At 42.3% G+C, this 22,056-nt stretch overlaps 1 protein-coding gene across 10 annotated transcripts in view; it reads right to left on the bottom strand.

Moving 5' to 3' along the window:
* Window positions 1-22,056, bottom strand: part of Akap13 (A-kinase anchoring protein 13) — a 290,953-nt gene that overhangs the window by 12,072 nt on the left and 256,825 nt on the right. For 7 of the 10 annotated variants that reach the window (XM_034496611.2, XM_034496621.2, XM_034496632.2 and 4 more), the window contains 11 exons: window positions 20,147-20,282; window positions 18,735-18,847; window positions 18,000-18,152; window positions 17,059-17,309; window positions 15,380-15,505; window positions 15,150-15,267; window positions 13,812-14,060; window positions 8,779-8,855; window positions 8,067-8,248; window positions 7,839-7,921; window positions 4,938-5,132 (listed from right to left, as the gene is read on the bottom strand). In XM_034496611.2, the coding sequence (XP_034352502.1) occupies window positions 4,938-5,132; window positions 7,839-7,921; window positions 8,067-8,248; window positions 8,779-8,855; window positions 13,812-14,060; window positions 15,150-15,267; window positions 15,380-15,505; window positions 17,059-17,309; window positions 18,000-18,152; window positions 18,735-18,847; window positions 20,147-20,282 (1,683 nt within the window). The remainder of the gene's footprint in view (window positions 1-4,937; window positions 5,133-7,838; window positions 7,922-8,066; window positions 8,249-8,778; window positions 8,856-13,811; window positions 14,061-15,149; window positions 15,268-15,379; window positions 15,506-17,058; window positions 17,310-17,999; window positions 18,153-18,734; window positions 18,848-20,146; window positions 20,283-22,056) is intronic. The other 3 variants (XM_076935994.1, XM_076936033.1, XM_076935986.1) reach the window with 2 other exon arrangements.

The following is a 22,056-nucleotide window of genomic DNA, read 5'->3' as shown; positions in this document are numbered from 1 at the left end:
GATGTGAGAAACTCTTTTTAAGTTTAGTATTTTTGAGAAACAGGGTCTTAGTATGTAGACCAGGTTGACCTTGAACTCATAGAGATCCATCTGTTTTTGCCTCCTGAGTGCTGAAATTTAAGGAGTTTGCCCCAAAGCCCAGCAAGAAACATTATACAAAGTAAAAATTTCAAGGAAAAAAATGAGCAACTAAAAATACTAAAGTCAAATCTCATATAAAGAAAAGAGGCAGGAAACACGAATATCCTACAGATAATTAGAGTGTCACCTTTGCTATCTCAGCTTAGGAGCCTGAGGCAGCAGCATGTAGATTGAGGACAGCATGGTCTCTTGTAACAAGGCCTAAGTTTAAAACAAAACAGAAAAAAAAAAAAAAAAACTAGGAAAGTAGAACAAGTCAAACTCACAGCTGGCAAGAAAAATAATCACAGAAACTAAAACCGAATTAGCACATAAGAGCAATGTACCCACAAAAGATGGCAAACAGGTAAAGGATTACTAAAAGTGACAAATATTGACCCTAGGCAAGAAAGCTGCATGATTTGGCAAACTGGCTTGAAGAAGAAAAAGCAAAGCCAGAGAGAAGAGGGGATATAAAGAACTACAACTCAAGAACGTTTTTCTGAAGTTGAAAATATCTGTAACCACATTATTAAACAGACAGCAATCCCCACAAGAACTATATGGAATACTCTGTAAAAGCTTTGGACTGAAGAAAAACAAAACAAAACAAAACAAAACAAACCACTCTTTGGGCATCTAGACAAGAAACATGTGACTTATTTGGAGAATTCTTACTAGCCTCTGAGCATGATGGGATAAAATGATGTGACATGAGAGTAATTAATATACTCAGGTATAAAAATACTAGCCAAAGATTTCATATCCAGAAGATCCTTTGAAATAATAAAGGAGTCATAAATATTATTTTGATGGTTCTTTGAGGACACTGACCTAAACATGGGGTTCTATAAGTATTTGCTTAAAGAGCAAATACTATACATCAGGCTAGGAGTAGAGTGCATATGCACAGTTACAGACCGGATGTGTAGACACAGTATAACTACTTAAGAAGGGATAGATATGGGAGATAGACAGCCTGTAAGAATTGTATTGGTAAGACTACCAGTATCATCCTTATGCTAGTACCAGTGTTAAAGCATGATTGGGACATTATTTTTAATTAAAATGCCCTCCCTCCCTCTGTGTGTGTGTGTATGTGTGTATGTGTGTATGTGTGTATGTGTATATGGTGGTCCATGTGTGTTAAGGAGGAGGGACATAGTGTGGTGGCCTCTTTTATTATGTGGCTTTTGGGAATCAAACTCAGGTCATCAGGCTTTGCAACAAGTGCTTTTACCTAAACTAAACCATCTTATCGACCCAATAAAGGCTATTCTAATTCTATAATATGGGCATCCTTGAGAAAGAATACCCATATGTGGAAAAGAGACAGACATATGTAAGTGATAAGGTTCTAAAGTTAAAAAAAAAAAAAAAGGCAACCTGTAATTTGTAATTTGATTAGCTCCATCCACTGAAAAGGACAACACAGTAATGACTAAAACCTCACAGCAACTACTATACTATCCCTGGTGCCTAGATTGCCATCTTAAAATATTTTTCACTATAGGAGACCAGAAGTCTTGAAGAAATGAATGGATCAGCAAACTGTCAGGAACCATAATGAGACAAGCTAATAATTAGCAGATGATCATCCTGAAATGCTTGCCTCGGATTATTTTATAATCTGTGACGAGTGTGCCCCATTAGCAAGGCTGTGGTGGACGTAATTTTAGGAAAGATTCCTGCTATTAATATGCTTCTCCTATTATTATTATTAAACATATGTAACAATCACTAAGCAATAGCACACCCCTTTGTAGCAGATCTCTGCAGATTCACGAAGATGTACTGTCTTGTAGTGATACTATATAGACAAATAGACTTCTTAAGTCTTAATGATGATCCTATAAGAATTCCTAAAATTATATCAATGATTATTAAGCTCTTTTATAACGAGACTGCTATTAAGTCCCTCAGGCATAATGAAACTGCAAAGAGAACTCTGCCAGTCTCCCAGTTAATTGCCCTGAGACAGAGAGTAACCAGACCTTCTCCTGCTCAGAGCACATTCCAAGAAGTTGTAAAACAATTAACCTAGGTCACTAAAGGGAATTAACAATTTATTATAGGTACCAGGACAGGAGAGAAAATATTGCCTGGGTTTATCTATACAAAACTTCACTAATTTCTTAAGTTATAGTTTCAAACTTTCAGTGAACCTGTGGAGCTAGACAGGTGATGAATGTCTAGCTAGATAATTACTCCTAATGGATATTCATGTAAACATTGTGTGTTGTAAACTTCTATTTCAATTTATGATTTGAATTTTGGTGTGAACTTGTGATGAACTTTGTAACATGTGATCATGTACTCTGAAAGATGTATAAATAGTGAAGACAAAGACAAAGAAGTTATCAGTCAGTCAGTTAGTTAGTTAGTTAGTTAGGAGCCCTTTGTCCTTTCCTTTTCTTCTCCCCGCCTAGAATTTTTCTCCCTTAGAATTTTTACTTTGTTAAAATCTATTCTTTTTTCCCACTCAGGAATCTTCCACCTTTCCCCTCAGATAGCTGCATAAAATACCTTTTACACTTAAATAAATCTATAGCAACTTTTTCTTTTTCTTTTTTGTTTTGTTTTTTTTTTTTTGTTTTTTCGGGAAAGGGTTTCTCTGTGTAGCCCTGGCTGTTCTGGAACTCACTCTGTAGACCAGGCTGGCCTCTAACTTATAGCAACTTTTTAAAGTGTTTTTTCTTCCTGAGACTTCAGACTAGCAGATGTAAGTTAGAGCCCAGCAGTTCCTGCTGAGGTAGAACAAAGGTCACATTGCCCAATCCTCTGCTGTTAGGCTGCAGGTGTTAATCACCCTAGCCTGCAGTCTCTTACCCTCAGAAGAAGTTTTTAGGATAGCACAAGGCTATTTACTTAACCCCTTGCTGGTTTTAGGGCTGAGATGCAAGTGCCAGAAACAGCAGTTTCTGGCCACAGGATCGTGGATGGCAGGTCAGCTACAGTAGCATAGGAAGTGAACTTTTCTAGCATAGATAAGTAAAACTTTTATTACAGCAACCCTGAAAGTCTTATAAGGCTCAAGGCCTTACCTCAATCTTGTGAGAGATTACCCCCTGCCGACGCTCTTCCCATCCCCTCAGCCCCCCTTGGGCTGCCTCAAAAAGAACCTACAGAAGGAGAAGAAAGAGAAGGAGGAGAAGAAAGAAGAAGCCGCTTCTCCCTCTCTCCCCCACGCTGGGGCCAGCCCGGGCAGCAAACAACCAAGAATCCCTTAACTCCAGGAAGCAAGCTCTGCACTGTGGCCACACCGCAGATTTAGAAGTACAGGAGTACTGCTGGCAAGTGGGGGACACTGAGCTTTAAACAAGGTTGGGAACTGCTCAGAGATCTAGAACCCATGAATCCACAGTAAGTTTACTTTGGGGCTGGGCTGATCACAAGGCCCCTCACCCATGCAGCGCTCTATCTCTGAGCTACAACTGCAGCCTCATGGCATGTGTACAGCCTAGTGCAGGCCCTAGCAGAGGACTCACACAAACCAGTTTATTATCTTGAAAACTGGCACACAAAGGAGGACAGCCCTCCCCTGCAGCATTCAGCCTTCTATCCCACGGTTTCTATTCTGCACAAAAAAGGACTTCCTAGGACCTGATGCTTCCCTGGGAAAGAATCAGCACCACAGGCACACACATTACTAAATTCATCAAGTCTGAGTAATTCAGCTTCTGAAACCAGCTGTGATAGAAAGATCTCGAGGACAGACGTGCCATATGAAAAAACCCAACCCATGGTTCAAAAAGCTCAGCTACTCCAAGGATAAAGGACAGAGCAAACCGTATCCGTGGACTACTTCTCGTACAGTGGATCTTGGAAGGAACCAGGTATCCCACTCATTTTTAGTAACACCAGAGTGCCCTACGCCCTTACTGGGCAGAGACTTGTTAACCAAATTAAAGGCCCAGATAAAATTTGCCCCCTTTGAACCGCAACTGTCGTGGGAAATTGGGACACCCCAAACGTTAATATTGTCCCTGCAGTTAGAAGAAGAATACCGACTATACCAAGAGAGAGAGAGACCCCCCCCCCCCCAGGAGCTTCAGGACTGGTTAGATTTCCTCAGGCGTGGGCTGAGACAGGGGGGATGGGAATGGCTAGACAGGCTCCCCCTGTGGTGATTGAGCTCAAGTCTGGAGCCACCCCCATTGGGGTCTGACAGTACCCCATGAGCAAGGAAGCTAGAGAGGGCATACGCCCCCCACATTAAGAGACTGTTAGAACAGGGGATTTTTGTCCCTTGCAGGTCCCCTTGGAACACCCCCTTATTGCCAGTAAGAAAACCGGGGACGAACGACTATTGTCCGGTACAGGATCTCAGAGAAGTCAACAAGAGGGTACAAAACGCTCTACCCTTGGCCCGTACAGCAGGTAAACGTATTTACCATGGGGCCTGATGACCTAAGTTTGATCTCTGGGACGTACATGGTGGAGAGAACAGACTCCCCAAGCTGTCCTCTTACCTTCATGTGCACATCACAGGATGTGTATTCCCACACACATACACAGTAAATATATTAACTTAAATAAAAACGAAAAGAAGGGGAAATATTTAAGTGATTATTAATACAAGGTAGGGAAGCCGCTCCCGTTAGGAAGTATGACAGGGACATGCAAAGGCTTTCAGGGTATCTGCCACATTTTATTTCTTATCTTGTGTAGTGGTTTAAGGGATAAAGTTTACTTGACAATTTCCTACACTGATGCTGGAAAGTTTTTTGTACTGGTGTTTTATTTATTAACAGCAGAAAGTAGCAGGGGACATGAGTGTGCACATAGGGAGGGGCTGATGCTGTGTGTTAAATTACCTTCACTTATTGCACTTTTCATCAGCGGTCCTCCTTTGAGAGCCTCCTCTGTGTTGGAGCGGAAGAGTACTCTTGGGCTGTGCGTTGGGGAACAGTCCTCAGGCAAGGGAGTGCTGCACTCAGTCATGTCCCTGAAAATCATCTCCTTCTCTTCCAGCAAGAGGAGGATCTGCTGGTCCTTCTGCTGAAGCTGTTCTGCAGGACAAATGGAGAAACCACCTAACTTGTCTGGAGTTGTGGATCACAAGATGACCAAGAGATGAGCACCACCTTGTGGTCGTTAAGGGAAGGGCCCTGACAGGAGATGCTTTCCATCCTGAGCACGGGATTGCGCCTGTACTTTGTGAGGCTGCCCTGGGTTCTGTTCTGTAAAGCAGCAGCAGCATTTCTGATGTACCGCTCTGCACTTTGTGCTTCCTTCCTGACTGTTTCTCTCTTCACCACACTCTGACGTTGGTGCCACGTTCCTGCAACTGCCTTAATTACAGAACCTAAAGAATTACTCATTTTAGGTCTTTTCCCGCACGGATATTTATTCCCTCTTTCTCAAACATTCCACCTGTGCTGTCCTGAGGATAACCGTTTCTTCCACAGGGCATTTTATGGGTCCTCCATCTTTGCTGGAATGGCACAGCTGGATTGCCTCTATACCCTACACGCTTTCCTCCTGGGGCTCACACTCTCTGTCAACTGCCTCCTGTGCGCCGAAAATCCCCAGCAAGCACCCTTAAACCTGCTTTATTTTCTGAATGTCAGACCACTGCGTCAACTATCACGTGAGTATCTCTACCAAGAGGGTCCTGACTATCAGGATAGCAGAAGCGAATCTTTCCATCTGAGTGACCTCTAGTTTAGGGTTTCTTCCTTAGCACTCTATCTCCCAGGCTATCCAGCTTGGTAAACCGGTTTATTCTGCTCCATCACTCACATCCAACCCAAATCCAGTTGTCTAGTTGTTGTTGTTTTTTAATTTGTTCTTTGGCAATTTCATACATGTATAAAGTGTATTCTTTCACCCTAATTTCTTTCCTATCTCTAGTATCTGATCCCAAGTCATTTTTCTACATTCACGACTTTGTTGTTTTATTCGTTTGTGACTGAGTTTAACTAGGATCATCATTGGGACGATGGGTTTGGAACTATCCATTAGAGTCTGAAGAGCTCCTTACCTGTCCTTCCTCCCAATGGCATCTGCAGGGAGGGGTAGAGCCCCTATCCGTGATTTACTCTTGGGGCCAACTACAGGCAGCCATAGCTGTTGGGGAGTGCTGACTGTAACCACTGTGCCATGTCCAGAAGCCAACATTCACAGCGCTTCTCCCTGTCTTGAAGCTCTTACATTTTCCCAGCTCTCCTTCCACCATGCTCTCAGAGCCTCAGAGAGAATGGTGTAAATGTCTTGCTTAGGGCTGAGCAGCCAATTGTCACTAACTTATTCCCAGCATCTTTAATGGCCATGCATCTCTGTATCCATCACTGTTCTTTGCCGACAGGCATCTCTGGTTGAGGCTGGAAGTAGTCTTTTGATTAACAACTTTATTTCTTCATCTGTGTGCTTACCTGCTCATCTCTTACTAACTTATCCTACTAAGCACCTCTACTTCCTCAAACAATTATAAAAGGGTTCAACACTTGAAAACAGTTACATTAGGAGTGTGGCACCCTGTTCCCTTTGCAGGTCTCAGCTCCCATCGCTTGCCCTGATCCTTTAGACATGTAGACCCACCACTCCTGGCAGACAGATCAAGTTCTTCCCCATGATAATTGCGAGATAATTGTTTTCAGATGTAATTTATGCAGCAGGTTTTGTAAATCTTATAGAGGCAGAATGAGCAGATGCCACATATTTTATATGATCCACTAGACAGACCAATCTGTGGCTTGTCACTCACTTATATACCATTTGAGTAGTAGTTCCATCTAGCCATCTGCACAACAAATGTTAAGGAAGATTTCATCTTTGTCATTCTAATTACAGGCTACTAGACTTGACATACTGGGGGTCTGAAGTTAACCATCTTTTCTCCACTCCCATTCTTCAGTGTAACAGAATTGTGTTACAAAACTCTGTTCACTGAACTCCTGGCCTTATTTCTACCCAAAGAAGCTTTTAAAAATTCCACTAATATATAGTAAAGACAAGAAGACTACCAGGCCTGTTTAATGAGCAGGAGTGTAGTAGCAGTATTCTAGAGCTGAAGATGGAAGATCCAGAATTAAAGGCCAGCCACGATTACACATGGAGACTTGTCTCACAACAAACAGAAAACAGATAGGGGTAAGACTCCGGCTCAGTCATTAAGCACACACACACTTAGCCCTGGGATGTTTGGCCTTTGAGGGCTTCAACTGTGTCATCTATACAACGAGAGGCAGACAAGACTGCATGAAACACTAGTGGGTAACTGAACAGTCCTCCAACAGTGGGTCCCTTGTCCCTGAGCCATCTTACAGTTCATTTGTGAGTATAACAGCTAAGAAGGCCAGGGAATGCAAAGAGTAGAACAGACTAGAGAATTCCCAAACAGCTTTCTCATTTTAACCTCAGCCATGACTATATGAAATATGGCAAGTTCTCTATGACAAGGCATAAACAAAGCCACCTGTGTCCAAAGCACAAACACCTTCATAGGGCTGGACTGATTGTGTGTGTGTGTGTGTGTGTGTGTGTGTGTGCACGTGTGTGTTTTGCTTGCCTGTGTGTCTGTACCTCACATGCATGCCTGCTGGTCAGAGACACTAGAAGAGGGCATCATATCCCCCAGAACTGGAGTTACAGACAGTTGTGAATAGCCAGTGAGTGCTCGGAATTGAATCCAGATCCTCTCCAAGTACAACCACTGAGGCATCTCTCAGAACCACTGGACTATTCTTACTGCTGTTCCATTTCCGACATTTTACCTTTTAACTCCCGGGCTTTGGTATCCAACAATTTCTTTTCTTCTTCATTCTCACTGGGAATCCCTTCATCTTCATCTCTATTCCTGACATAACCGAAATAAAGCAGAATGAAACAAACAAACAAACAAGCAAGCAAGATGCCTATGATATCAGTTATGTGCCACTGCGTGTCTTCAGGAAGACACATGGAGGTACGAGGAGAGTGGAAAAGGCTGGTGTCTCACTTACAGGGAGTTGATTGTATCCTGAATGATCTGAATCCAGCTATTCCGCTCCTCTCTGGAGCTTGCATGGACCTCCACCATCTCTGGATCTTTCACCCCCATACTGATGAGGAACAGGCCTTTCTCCTCATGGGCCACTTCTCTTACAATCAGCTTCTTTAAGGAGATCACTGTTGATTTATGATCCTGGACAGAGCAGGGAGGCAAATATAAGACATGCATGTGGTACACTCACTCTTGAGGATAGCCTGACTTAAAGTAAGATAAATAAGATCACTTTAACCTTCCTCCAAAACCTCCCCCAGTTTCCAGATAAGCATTTCATCATTCTATTCAATTTTGTACAAGCTGTTTTCTGTATTATGAATCTGGAGAAACATTCCACAAATGGATTTCTATTGTGGCCAAATCACCAGTGTTCAAAGATTATGAAGGAGCAAAAAAAAAAAAAAAAAAAAAAAAAAAAAAAAAAAAAAAAAAAAAAAAAAAAAAAAAAAAATTAACTTTGCAGTGGAAAGGAGTTATAACAAAAACAAGACAGGGCCATGTAAGAAACTATTCAGAGGAGTCATCTGTCATGAGTCATGTGGTTTTCAGTGGCCACTTGAGCCACAGCCATATGACAGACATAATGATGCTAGCTGGTTACACTTATACCCAACCTAGCTGTTCTGAATATGACATTTCAAACAGAAGAAAATAAGAATTCTGCTTACCAATGATGCAAACACGTATTTCTGGTCTTTTTCTTGAAGGAAAACTAAAATGTCAGTGAGTAGAACTGCTTGAACCTCTGCAAAGTAGAAGTGAGACAGAGAAAGACAAACTTTTCATAAAATCAGGTTCAGCAATCATCCTCCCCCAATGGTCTGCAATGTTGCAGGATTCAGAGCTGCTCACTAGGATTTAGAGGTGTTTTTATTCTATTTTTAAAGTCTTTGAACTTATTTTGTTATCTTTAATAAACTATACCATCTAGCATTTTACAAATCTTCAGAGAATTGCTGTTCACCCATAAGTACAATAGTAGTATTAAATACAGTGAAGCCTCAGCTTTCTCTTTTAGAAACAAGAGGAGAGAATATAAATTTCAGATAAAAAATAGACAATAATATACATTCCTTTATGATATTGGTGCATAGAGAAATGAGAAATTCACACTCCGTAAATCGATGTGTCATCTGTAGCTTCACTTTTCTGTGATGTTTTAAGGGACATTATTTGACCCACAGAACGGAAGATTCAAATATACGAAGCGACTAGCAAAGCAAATACCTGCTTTCATCCTAGAGGCATTTTTAGGCACTTCATAAGCCTTATCTCAGAAAAGGTTAAATGATCAGTCCTGAAAAGATGTATCATGTGTTGCGTGTGCGTGTGTGTGTGTGTCTATCTGTCTTCCAGAGATTGACTTTGAGTACTTTCCTCTGTCACTCTTTTTACCTTAGTTTAAAAACAGGTTTCTTTTATTAAGTCTGGCTAGGACTTGTCATTTTTGGCTGGATAAGCTAGTCAGTGAGTTTTGGGGATCTTCTTGTCTCTAACTGATGCCCTTTCCACCCAGGTAATAGGTATCACGGTATCTGTCTTTTTATATCAGTTCTAGAAATCTGATTCAGGCCTTCACACATGCACAGAAAGCCATTACAAAAGGTGACTGAGTCATTACATTACTCTATACCACAAAGCTTTAAATATAAAATACTTTTAAGAATAAAGGTGAGGAGTTGGAGAGATGGCTCAGTGGTTAAGAGCACTGACTGCCCTTCTGTATGTCCTGAACTCAATTCCCAGCAACCACACAGTGACTCACAACCATCTGTAATAGGAACAGATGCCCTCTTCTGGTGTGTCTGAAGACAGCTACAGTGTCCTCATATATGTAAACAAAGTAATTCTTTAAAAAAAAAAAAAAAGAATTAAGGTGAACTTCAACCAATGATAAATAGCAAGCAACCTTTACCAGCATACTCCATGAAATAATCTTCTTTTTCACTCTCCTCTAGTGTAGGAGATAAAACCCTGGGTTCTGTGCATGCTGGGAAAACACTTTACCTGAGAGCTAAATCCATAGCTCACAATTTGTAATCCTTTCCAATTTCTCATTTTATTAATGGGGAAAGAGCAGCCAGGAAACTGCCCAGAAGTGATGTGTAGCAATACTTAGGTATGATAAAGCAGAGTCTTTCTCATACCCCTTAGAGAACAAGACTATTGGGCTCACATTCATAAAAACCAGGGTTCAGTCCCCAGCACTGCATAAAATAGTGTGGTAGTACACACCTGTAATCCTAGCACTTGGGGGCATTCAAGGTGACCTTCAACCGAGTTTGTGACTAGCCTGGGACACCTAAGATTCTCTTACCTGCTACCCCTCACAAACAGGCCAGAGACATTTCAAAGCCAAAGATGAAGACTCCCTGCCCCAACATCCCATCCTACCTCAGTCAGCTTTAACCTGACACAGCCTAGAGTTGTCTGAGAGGAAAGCCTCTACTGAGAATCTGCCTAGGTCAAGGAGGCCTGTTGGTATGTCTGTGGGGGAATGTTTTGATCATTAATTTCCATGGGAGGGAGGCCTCAGTCCTATAGGTAGAGCCATTTTCTGGATGACTCTAGGCTATGTAACAAAGGTAGCTAAGCAAGAGCTCATGAGCAAAACAGAATGAATCAACATCCAGCATTTCTCACGGTTCTTGCTTAAGTTCCTCTCCTGACTGTGACCTGGAAGTGTAAGCAAAATAAACTCTTTCTTCCCCCATTAAGTTGCTTTTCATAAAGTGTGTTTATAACCACATCAACAGAAAGTAAATCAGAACACTTGCACAGACATACATATAGCAGACTCTTGTAGCTCTGTAGGTAGAAGTGAGTTCAGCTTCTACAGCTGGTAGTCAGCTCTCTTCCATTCCATTAAAACAAAACCATGAGTGGAACAAAATACTGTAATGGGGGAGGTAAGGAAGATAAAATATTATGTTTTCTCTCATATGCAGATCTAAATTTAATTATTTGTAATATATGACTTGAAATCTGAAGGAGGAGGATCTGGGGACAAGACCAGCAGGAGGCGGTGGTGTAATAAACAACCACGTATGTGTATTAAAGTATCATAATGAAACCCATTGTTTCATATGCTAAGAAAATTAAGGAATATTCAGGGCAAAATAATCCTTGTTTTGTTTGAATTATCATGGTCAAACTAAGTTGAGAATAATTTGCAGAATGTTAAACATGACACACACCAATCGCTGTGGTGGAGGTGACGGTGGTGCATACTTTCAATCCCAGGACTCAGGAGGCAGAGTCAGGTGGGTCTCTGTAAGTTTGAGGCCTGAATGAGTTCCAGGACAGACAGTGCTACATAGGGAAACCCTGTCTTGAAAAACAAACAAACAAACAAACAAACAAACAAATAAACAAGGCCACAAAGCCACCAAGAGGCCAGTGTGCAGTTCAGTGGTGTCTAACACTCAAGTAGATCTAGGTTCTGCCACCATCCCTAGTCCTGGAATGGAACAAAACGAAACAACATCTCTAACTGGATCCTAGAACTTTAAAAAAACAAAACAAAACAAAACAAAACAAAACAAAACAAAACAAAACCCCTCATGATGTGAGTAGTCCTCTAGGCATACAGAGGGACACTATCCCCCTCAAGGAAAATGCACATCTAGCCAGCTGGTGAGAGAACTACCAGGCTGACCCTTTCCGTTTTTCCCTTTGGAAAGTGGAGCCGATGGCTCCTTGGGAAACAGTGGGGTGATTTATGCAACCCATCATCCCTTCTTCAACCACTAGAATTCCCTACAACGCAACACAGCACACAGGAGCTAAGATGTGTAAAATTTCAGATTAGACAACAGTAATTTTCTGTGCACTATCATTAGTTTTGACAAGTTTTTTTTTTTTTTAAAGTTTACTTTAAAATAATTCATATATTTGCCAAAACTAAGTTTTAAAAGCACAGTTTTCAACTTTGTTGGATCCTGAGGTTTATGTGATCAGTGTTATGGAACAGAGAAGAACAATCCCACCCCTTCGACAGGGTGTTCGATACAGTACTGGCTGTCCTTGGCACAAGTTCATTGGGATGTGAAAATGACTAAACAGCAAACTGTTCTTCCAGTGCAGGCATTTCTAGGCAGAAACTTATTGTTCTGCTATTGGTCTGACCACAGTTTTCTTCCAACAGCTGGAACCTATTTGTTTTTATTTTGAGAACAAGCTGCCATGTAAAGGAGAAGTATAAAGTTTGGCTTTACACTAGCAGCTCTAGCAAATTTAGGTCCTCGGGAGAAGGACAGGCCTTTCTGAACTGCCAGCCTGCTTGTCAGACTGCCTCAAAGTGGTGGTGTGGAAAGGGGTTTGGGCTGGTGCCCTCAGACCACCACAGAACAGCAGGGCTGGAAGAAATGCATGCCTTAAGTCAGGCTCATCACAGGATATCTGAAACACTGTTGACTAGGGGCAAGGGACACTTTAAAAATTACCCATGTTCTTTTCCCCACTGCTGTGCAGGCATTGGTGGGTGCTTTCTCAAGTACCTCCACAGTTTCAATGCCTTTGTGCTCTACACTGCTCACAGTTATGTTGAAAAAAAACAAAAAAGCAAACAAACAAAACAGGTAACATCATATTCACCACTTTTCTATGTGAAACCCTTTTATTGTGAGCCTATTCCATGCCCCACAACCAGCAAGAGCATCAAGTGCCAACTCTTGAGCATGTGAAGGGTGCCTTGGCAGCTGATCCCAGCAGTTTCTTGTGTTTCTTATCTCCTAGCACTCTCTGATGTTTGTCTGGGAGCCCTGAAGATGTAACTTTCTCTGGGTTTCCAAGCCCTCCCAACTCCATGCTTTTCAACCTCTGGTATTATCTTTCTCTTCATTCTTCAAGCCTTACCTCTGCTGCCATTCCTCCTTCCGCTCACTCTAGCACCCACCACACTGGAGAACAAGTGCCTCTTTCTTGCATGTCAGAAGCCAGCTGCCTGGCAGGGACTTCTGTCCTATGTCCTAAGCATGTGAAAGCTGTGTAAGGGCAACTGTGTAACAGCAGACACCTATCAGCACCACTGCTTCCTGAGACAGGGAAGGAGACTTCCTTCTGATATCCGAGTGCCGCTGGGACAACAAAGCGACTGAGGCCTGCTGGGATCCTCAGCTCACTGGGCCCAGGACTGCGCAGGAAGACCTGTAGTTGTTGGGAAGTTAGAGCTCACATAGGCAGGATGCCTAGCCACAAAAGGTTTAATAAAACTGACCACTTTTATAAATGTAAAATGTACCGATGAATTAAAAAAATACCCTCCTAACTTCCTTAAATTATTAGAGGTGACCAATGAAAAGTAAGAACTCATAAAAATAAATGAGAAACCTTCAACGATCTATTTTGCTTTAGAGAAAAATGAAAGACATGGATATCATAAAGTACTAATGAGCCTAGTTCAAGTAAGTTAGACTTGCCTTTCTCTAAGGTCTCAGAAGGTCTTTGGAAGTGATGAACTCTCAACCTCACAGAGATTCATTGTCCCTGACTCAGAAAATTCTACCACTGACCCTCCTAATCCCACAATGGCCACTCAGCACCCCTCTGGGGGAATATGTCTTCCCCAACAGTCTGCTTCCTGTTGTCACCCTTTGTAGTATCTGGACATGGGTCTTTAGGAAGAACCCTGGTGGTGTAGTCCAGAATAGTCTTGATGTTTCCTGTTCTCCTAGGCCCACAGACATAGACACAGTCTTACCTTTCAGCCTTCCTGTTGTGCTCTTCAGAAACACACTCCCGTCTCGCACCAGCTTCTTCCGTCTCAGGTCCTCCTTGGCGAACATCTGCCCACTCTTCATTCTCATGATCGACTTGCTATCCGTCTTTGTGTAAATCTCACCAAGACGCACCTTCTTCTCGTAACTTGCCACTTTGCTGTCCACGGCTCCAATCACATCCTTCACCAGACTCAAGGACTGAGTGAGGTCTTCCTGCTCCACTTCATTGTCTTGGAAGAGAAGATCAATTCTATTTTAATGGCTCCTTGCGCACAGAGCAGACGGGGAGGAGTCTGCACCATTGCATTCCCTTTGCTGTTTATTATCCTTTCACACTGGAACCAACAAGCCAAGTCACATGCCTGCCTTTCCTGCTACAAAAGGATGTTAGACGTTCTCAACGCTATGGATGACTGAGATGCAATTATATGCTCCAAAACAAAAGAAACTAGTGTTTTAGGGAGAGAGAGCAGCAGAGGTGAATAACTACCTTCGGTTATATTTCTACCTGCTCTTTAGTGCTACTGCCTTGTAACCTTTAATGTGACTGATGTAACTGTCGAGAAGCATTAACTGGGAGAAACGACTATATATGGATTAGATGAGACAGAGTATCAATTTTAGCACTTATGGGAAGAAATGGTGAGAACTGTTGACCAAATCCAACTTTATTAGAACTAGTGCTCAGGGCACTTAACATTTTACCAGAACCAACACATGGTCTCTCCTTGGTATTATCTATTACCCCAATTGTAGTGATTTCACATTATAAGCTAGTATTCCAGGAAGTGAGTCCAGGGCCTTGTGCATATCCAGGAAGCACTCTAGCATCTAGCACTCAGCTGTGCCGCCGGCCGGTTCTCAGTGTTTGCATCCTCTCACTGGCTGCCCAAGATGCACTAGAATCTGCTCTAAATCTTACCAGGCCTTACACTTGAAGTTTTGTTTCCCTATGATCTCAGCCTGTGGGAGGCTGAGCAGGAGTACCTTTGAGACTAGACTGTGCTACACAGTAAACCATGGTCTCAAAAAACTAAAAATGGCAATAAAATAAATAGGCATGAAAAGACAAACTATAGATGCTGGGTTTGGTGTTTCAAACCTATAATCTCAGCACTTTTAGGGGTCCTTGAAGGGAAGAACTGCTGTGAATTTGGGCCAGCCTGGGCCAGAGTGAGAACCTGTGCCCACAAACAAACAAATAAACAAACAATCACTGACATAAATATAGGCCCTCCGGTAAGTCTGCTAGAGTGTGATAGCGCTCTGCTATAATGGTTTCTACAACTGTCTAGATCTGAGTTTACAAGGAGACTTACCTTTAGTACATTGCAGTATCCTTTGGAATAAAACTGGGTACTTGGTGATCCTCTGAGTTACAAGTAATATGCACTCTGGAATTCCCAGCCTTCTTACTACTGAACTGCTCATCTTCTTCTGCAAGGGAGAGAATAAACTGTTAGTCACTGAGTGAGGATGGTGGCTCTAGCCAAAATGGCATGCTTATGCTCTTGACCATGATGCGGACGCTTGCATCTCAGGTCAGTACCTTCACAAAGGCTTGGAAACGCTTATCCTTGGTGTAGAGGTCTTTGAAGTAGTTGACAGACTGGTTGTGCTGTCCACAGAACTTGCCGTATGTCTTCTTTAAGCGCTCTGCATTCTCACCTGAGAACTGCCCAAGAAAGAGAACAGGAGTTACACCACAATTCTGGGCATCATTCTGTAGAAAGTTTCCAGACTCCTTGTAAAAACCAGGAACGTTTCCCTACAACCCTCTTTCCCAACCCCATACACATACACACCATCACCATGATGAAATGGCAAACAGTCTGGTACTTTTAAACACCGAGATTTCAGGAGACTTGCAATTTCTCATGTAGGTGTCTTCCCTCACAGTGGAGAGGCAGAAGTAGAACTATAACCACAAGGCAAGTGCCCTAAAAGCTTGCGTCCAATTGTATTGTACAGAACAAATGAGTACCACAGATCTGAAGTTTCAGTCCTATCATCAACAGTCTTACTAAGGGTGTGTACAAATACTAGGAACTACACACAATAATACAAGTCAAGATACCTATGCAGTCCTGAAGGCAGAAAGAAACAGACTATGTTGGGGAAGATGGTTCTTCATTTGTAGGGCCTCACATTAGGTTAATTACTGAATAGGACTATTCAATCTGCATTTGCCAAATGCAAACATCTCACATGAGACAGACATTTATTTGCATCATGACTGTTCTTACAGACTTCTTTAAGGTAGAAATCTATGTAATATTCAGCTGTACAGTTCTACCCCTGGCATTTAATAGGCAGCAAATCCTTTTAGAATGACTGAATATACTAATAAAATTATCAAGTGAGGAATATGGACTGAAGGATACTAGAGAACAGGATTTCTAGTTCTCAGCAAAGCCTGTAATCTTAGCTCCTTGGGAGGTTGAGACAGCCTCAGAATAAAGCAAACACGGGGCTGGTGATGTAGCTCAGTGGTGGGGTACTGACCTACCATGTATAAGTATCCCTTGGTTCAATCCCTAGTAGTGCCCCAGCCCAATTTAATTCTCATTTGGCTATTCCAGAAATTATGCCTCTGAATCTACATAGCAGTGATTTGGTGAGGGAGAAAGATCTAGTCACATGTGTGTGATATTCTTATCTGTTAATGTGTACTAGCAACATTTCCTTTTCTAAAGACATCTTAAAAATAAACATCAAAGGCTGCCTATGATATACATTGACAAATAAAGCAATACTTTTTTGCTGAGTTTCTTTGAAGCTGGACTAAAATCAAATCACTTTCTGAAAAAGGTAACACACTTTATAAAGTGTTTCAAATAGCATATTGATCAGCTGCTTAAGCTTCAGGTGGTCTGAAGACAGACGGATCCTTTCTAGATTATCCACAGGGAAAGCTGAAGCCGTCTAACACATACCCCCTTTTATTTCTGAAATAGTACTGTCTCTGATGATTGTACGGTGCTGAAGAAAGAAAACCTTTCACTACATACTTCATTACATATGCACTTAACTTTCTAAAAAGTAGTATAAGCAGAGAAACCCTGTTTTCTTTATTTTACAGAAAAGGAAATTGAGGGTTTTACTAACTCAATTTGCTAAGTCTAAAAGAAAAACAGTAGAGCTGAGATATGAGCAGGGATCCAGAATTACAAAGCTTCTCTGTTACCAGCCAGCATGAGAAGAACCCAAGACCTTCCTGCTGCTCACCTGACCGACAAGCACATCCCCTATCCTCTTGATGAGAAAGTTCTTTTCACTTTTGTCCACCAGAGACTCCTTCTTCCGCTCCAGGATTCTCTGAAAGAACTGGCTGTGGATGCTGATCAGTTCATCCAAACAGGGGAACAGCTTCTCCACCATCTGCTGCTCAAAGAGCAGATCTGTCATCATGCCCCTGCTGTACACGTCACTCATGATCTTGAGTGTGCGGATGTGATGTAACTCTGTCTGCATCAACTCTACGAGAAGAGAGATGACAGGTCTTTCAGAGATCACCAGCTAAGCTTGTAAGGTTAGCTTAGTGTCCGACTGAAACGTTGAAGCTAAGCAAACAGCTGTCTTCCTCAAGCTAGCATATCACTGCTCTGCTATTGACCTAACCTGACCTCATCTTCTTATGATAGACCACTGAATTTGGACAGTCCTTTATGGTTTCTAAGTAAGTCTTCATTAGACTTCGTCCCTTTCATTTACTGTGTTCCTGCTTCCCAGGAACGATTGCTATCTCACCTTTCCAGGGTAGCTCAAGAACTGAGTTGGTTTTTTTTTTTTTTTTTTTTTTTTTTTTTTTTTTTTTTTTGAAAAAAAGCTCTTTTTGGGACTGCTGTATAACCAAGGATGTAATAAACAAACTGACTAGAATGAGAGAGGCGCAGAATGGGACTTCATAGGGCAAGTGGACACAAGGACATGAGCTGTATCATGTCCCCACACCTCAGTGCTTTTAATGAAAACCTCTATGATGCTGCATATTCAAAATTTATTTTCCATAGCCCAACAATCACCAATTAAACATGCTGGACAGTGCAATTCCTTTTCAAGTTCTCTCCCTGCAACAGAGAATGGTTTCTCTGCCTCTCGATAACCCTCACTGGCATGCAAGCTGGATAGTGTAGACCAAGTATAGGCAAAGCAATGAAGCATCTCACCGTAAATCACTTCCTGCCGCTTGACCACATCTTTCTTCTGCTGTTTAAGGAACTTGCTGTCCACTGTCCGGCTCCATGACTCTGCTTCTAGCTGTTTAGAGTCGATTTCAAAATCTCCCATCAGCTGTCCTTCATTCATGTCTGTACCTACTCCTCAAAATACAAAAAACAAAAACAGAAACAAAAACAAAAAAACAAACCAACCTCAGTATCTTGGGTTTCTGATCTCTAAAATTCTGGATTTTCCTCTAGGTGATACATGAGCTCATAAGACAAATTCTCTGTATTAGTGTAGAAGATCCTCAAAGAGAATACACCTGGTACTAGACAGGATCAGTATCAAGTTAGGAATGATAAACATCACATAAATCAAACAAGACTGAACAGGTCCTTTGTGACGTTGAGACTTGAAGTCCTGCTATCTTTACAAGCTGCAACATTTATCTGAGTAGGCTCACAACTGTACAGACACAGAACTGAATGTGTGCAGAGTCTAGGGGAAGAAAAGTGTAGGCACTGAAGTACGCTTACATTAGTATCAATGTTTCCTTCAACGGACAGCCAGCAACAGGACAGGTGTGACTGCCAATGCATATGCTGTGTGAGGCTTTACAGGCAATTTAGAGACTCTTGTGGGGGTCGGGGAGAACAGGCACTGTTATTTGGTAACAGAATGCTAGGAGATACACTGAATCTTTACAGACATTAGTAATAAGGGGCAAAGTTTCCTCTTACCCTCATCAGTAAGGGATTCTGTTGACTCATTGACCTTGCAGATTTTATTCAGTGAGTCTGTTGAATGAGACAGAAATTTCCAGGTGTTTGACATGTTCTCATCATTGCCAACTCTAAAGACAAAAAGAAAGACACACTGTCAAATAGGTTCTGATAAACTGGCACACATTCTTACATAAATCCCTAAAAAACTCTAAAATGACAGTTAGCTATAGGTTTTATAACTCAAGACAAATTATTCAGGTTCAGAGCAAAATGAAGAATTATTAAAAAGTTTAGAATCATTGCAAACTCAATCTTAGCACAACTTTTGAGGCTTAAAAGGTCCAGGGGATCCACTGCCCTTTCCTAGCCTCCACAGGAACCTGACATGCACATGGAGCACAGACAGGCTTTGTGGGCAAAAGACCCATAAAATATTACATAATTACTTCCCCCCCTTTAAAAAAAACATGCTTTTCTTAAAAATTGGAGTGCTGGGGCTGGAGAGATGGCTCAGCAGTTAAGAGCACTGACTGCTTTTCCAGGAGTCCTGAGTTCAATTCCCAGCAACCACATGGTGGCTCATGACCATCTCTAATGGGATCTGATGCCCTCTTCTGGAGTGTCTGAAGACAGTGACAGTGTACTCACATACATAAAATAAATAATTCTTTAAAAAACTGTAATAAATGATATTCTTTATGTCTTTTCACCTCAACTCTAAGCTATCTCAGTAGGCACCAAGTAAATGTTTATTCTATGACACATCAGCACATGAAACACATTTGAACTTCAAATTTTCTTTAAAACTGTTTTAAATTCAGCTAACACAGAGGTGTCACAGCACAAACAAAAGCAGACTCTGCATCCAGTCTGTATCAGGAGATATTTAAGAGTTGTCAAGTACTACATTTTTGATGACACATACTTGATGAACGGGGGGGCACTTTAGCCTAAACAGCAGACAGCATTCCAATCTGCCCTTTGCTAATAACCTGATAGTCAATGCTTAACAACCCATGGCTTCAGCAATGTTTGAAGAGGCTAGAAATGAAACTCAATGCAAATGAGCAAGAAGGAACCACCTAATTAGAGCTGATAGCCCAGAATTTACCACCACAAATTGACTTCAGAAGTAAGGACTGACAGCAGATTTAAAAAGAAGTACATCCAGACCTCATCTGGATACTACCAAAATGTGACATCTCAGAGTCTCAGTCTCTCTCTCTCTCTCTCTCTCTCTCTCTCTCTCTCTCTCTCTCTCTCTCTCTCTCTCTCTCTCTCTCCTCCCTCTCCCTCTCCCCCGCCCCCTCCCCCTCCCCCTCCCCCTCCCTCTCCCTCTTTCCCTCCCTCCCTCCCCGGGTCAAACCAAGTGACTATTATGTTCTTGTCACCCAGATGTCAATGGTGACCTCTTTAAACACACTTACCCAGTGATGTTTTGTATGGAGACACTTTTAGAGAGGGAGACGCTCTGCTGGGACCGTCTGTTAGTAAACATGGGTGCAGCAGTGGCCTCGTCAGCCAAGAGGACTGCAGACCTAGGGCGCTCCTTGGGCTGTGACGCTGCAAGGGAAGGCAGGATATTAGTTGAAGCATCACCTTTCCAAGCCCCAGAACCCACCCTAGTGCTGACTTATCTCAGAGAAGCCACAAAGACATAAAATGCTTTAAGTACATTAGCTCTTTCTGTGTAGCCTTGGCTGTCCTTGAACTCAGAGATCCCTCCAAGTGCTGGGATTAAAGACACAGGCCACCACTTAGGTTGAAGCTCTGGAAACTCAACTCAGGTCCTCTGGAAGAGCAGCAAGTGCTCCTAATCACTGAGTTATCTCCTCAGCCTCTGCTCATTATTTGAAAGCATGTACTTTGATCAACGTCTTGAGTTTATGGATAGAGAAAAATTAATACCTGTTTAATATCATACAGTTATTTATTCTCATGATTTTCCTTAGCATGATCAAAGAGGAAAGTGGCGCTCTATTCTAAAATGACTACATGTGAGCACTCAATTGTTTTTCCTTGTTAAATGAGCTCCTGCCACAGATATAAGTTTTTGTATATGTTTATCCCTGGGAGGGTCAAGAGCTACGGAAAATAAGATATGGGGACTTGTATAATTTTACAACATTATAGGATACCTTTATTAAATAATAACACAATAATTAATTTCTAATTCAAATTCTATTTAGACACTAGAAGCCCAGGAACAGGGTATGCTACAATATGACTGGTCCTTGATGCAGGGAGCACAAAGGGAGTGAAAGACGAGGGTTTCCTGTAGAACGCGCCTAAGGGCCGTCCACAGCACATCCTAAGGGCCGTCCACAGCACATCCTAAGGGCCGTCCACAGCACATCCTAAGGGCCGTCCACAGCACATCCTAAGGGCCGTCCACAGCACATCCTAAGGGCCGTCCACAGCACATCCTAAGGGCCGTCCACAGCACATCCTAAGGGCCGTCCACAGCACATCCTAAGGGCCGTCCACAGCACATCCTAAGGGCCGTCCACAGCACATCCTAAGGGCCGTCCACAGCACATCCTAAGGGCCGTCCACAGCACATCCTAAGGGCCGTCCACAGCACATCCTAAGGGCCGTCCACAGCACATCCTAAGGGCCGTCCACAGCACATCCTAAGGGCCGTCCACAGCACATCCTAAGTGCCGTCCACAGCACATCCTAAGGGCCATCCACAGCACATCCTAAGGGCCATCCACAGCACATCCTAAGGGCCGTCCACAGCACATCCTAAGTGTTTCAGAAAGGTGATCAGTGAGTAAGTAAAGTGTTAGAGGAAGAAACAGTAGCTCTGAAGGCTACAGTGAGGATGCAGACAAGTTAGAAGGAAAACAGGATATTCTAATGGGAAGAGTCAAATGAATGAAGAGAAAAATAAGCATGTAGCATTAGTGCAAAAAGGAGAAAGAGGAAGAAGCAAGTAGAGGGAGGACATTCACACACACACACACACACACACACACACACACACACACACACACACACACGGGCTAGCAATGAGAACCAGAATGCTATGCATAGCCCTAAATGTCCTAAAGATCAATTTGTACCTAAAGGTTATAGAAGATCTCTTGTGTGTTTGCCCATGACAGTCCATGTTGGGATGTCTTTCTCAGTAGCTTCTCTAATTTTTTTTTTTTTTTTTTTTTGGAGAGAGTGTTCATTGCTAAACCTGTAGTCCGCCATTTGGCTAGTCTGGAAGAGCTATCAAGCTCTAGTAGCTGCATGTTTCCGCTCCTTAGACCTAGGACTACATAAATATGTCACACAGGTTCCCATGAAGCCAACTCATAGATAATTACTAGTACATTGTTTATGG

The sequence above is a fragment of the Arvicanthis niloticus genome, chromosome 1 (genome assembly GCF_011762505.2).
Source record: "Arvicanthis niloticus isolate mArvNil1 chromosome 1, mArvNil1.pat.X, whole genome shotgun sequence".
NCBI lineage: Eukaryota > Metazoa > Chordata > Mammalia > Rodentia > Muridae > Arvicanthis > Arvicanthis niloticus.
Note: the sequence above shows the minus strand (reverse complement) of the source record. Positions and strands in the feature narration are given on the sequence as shown.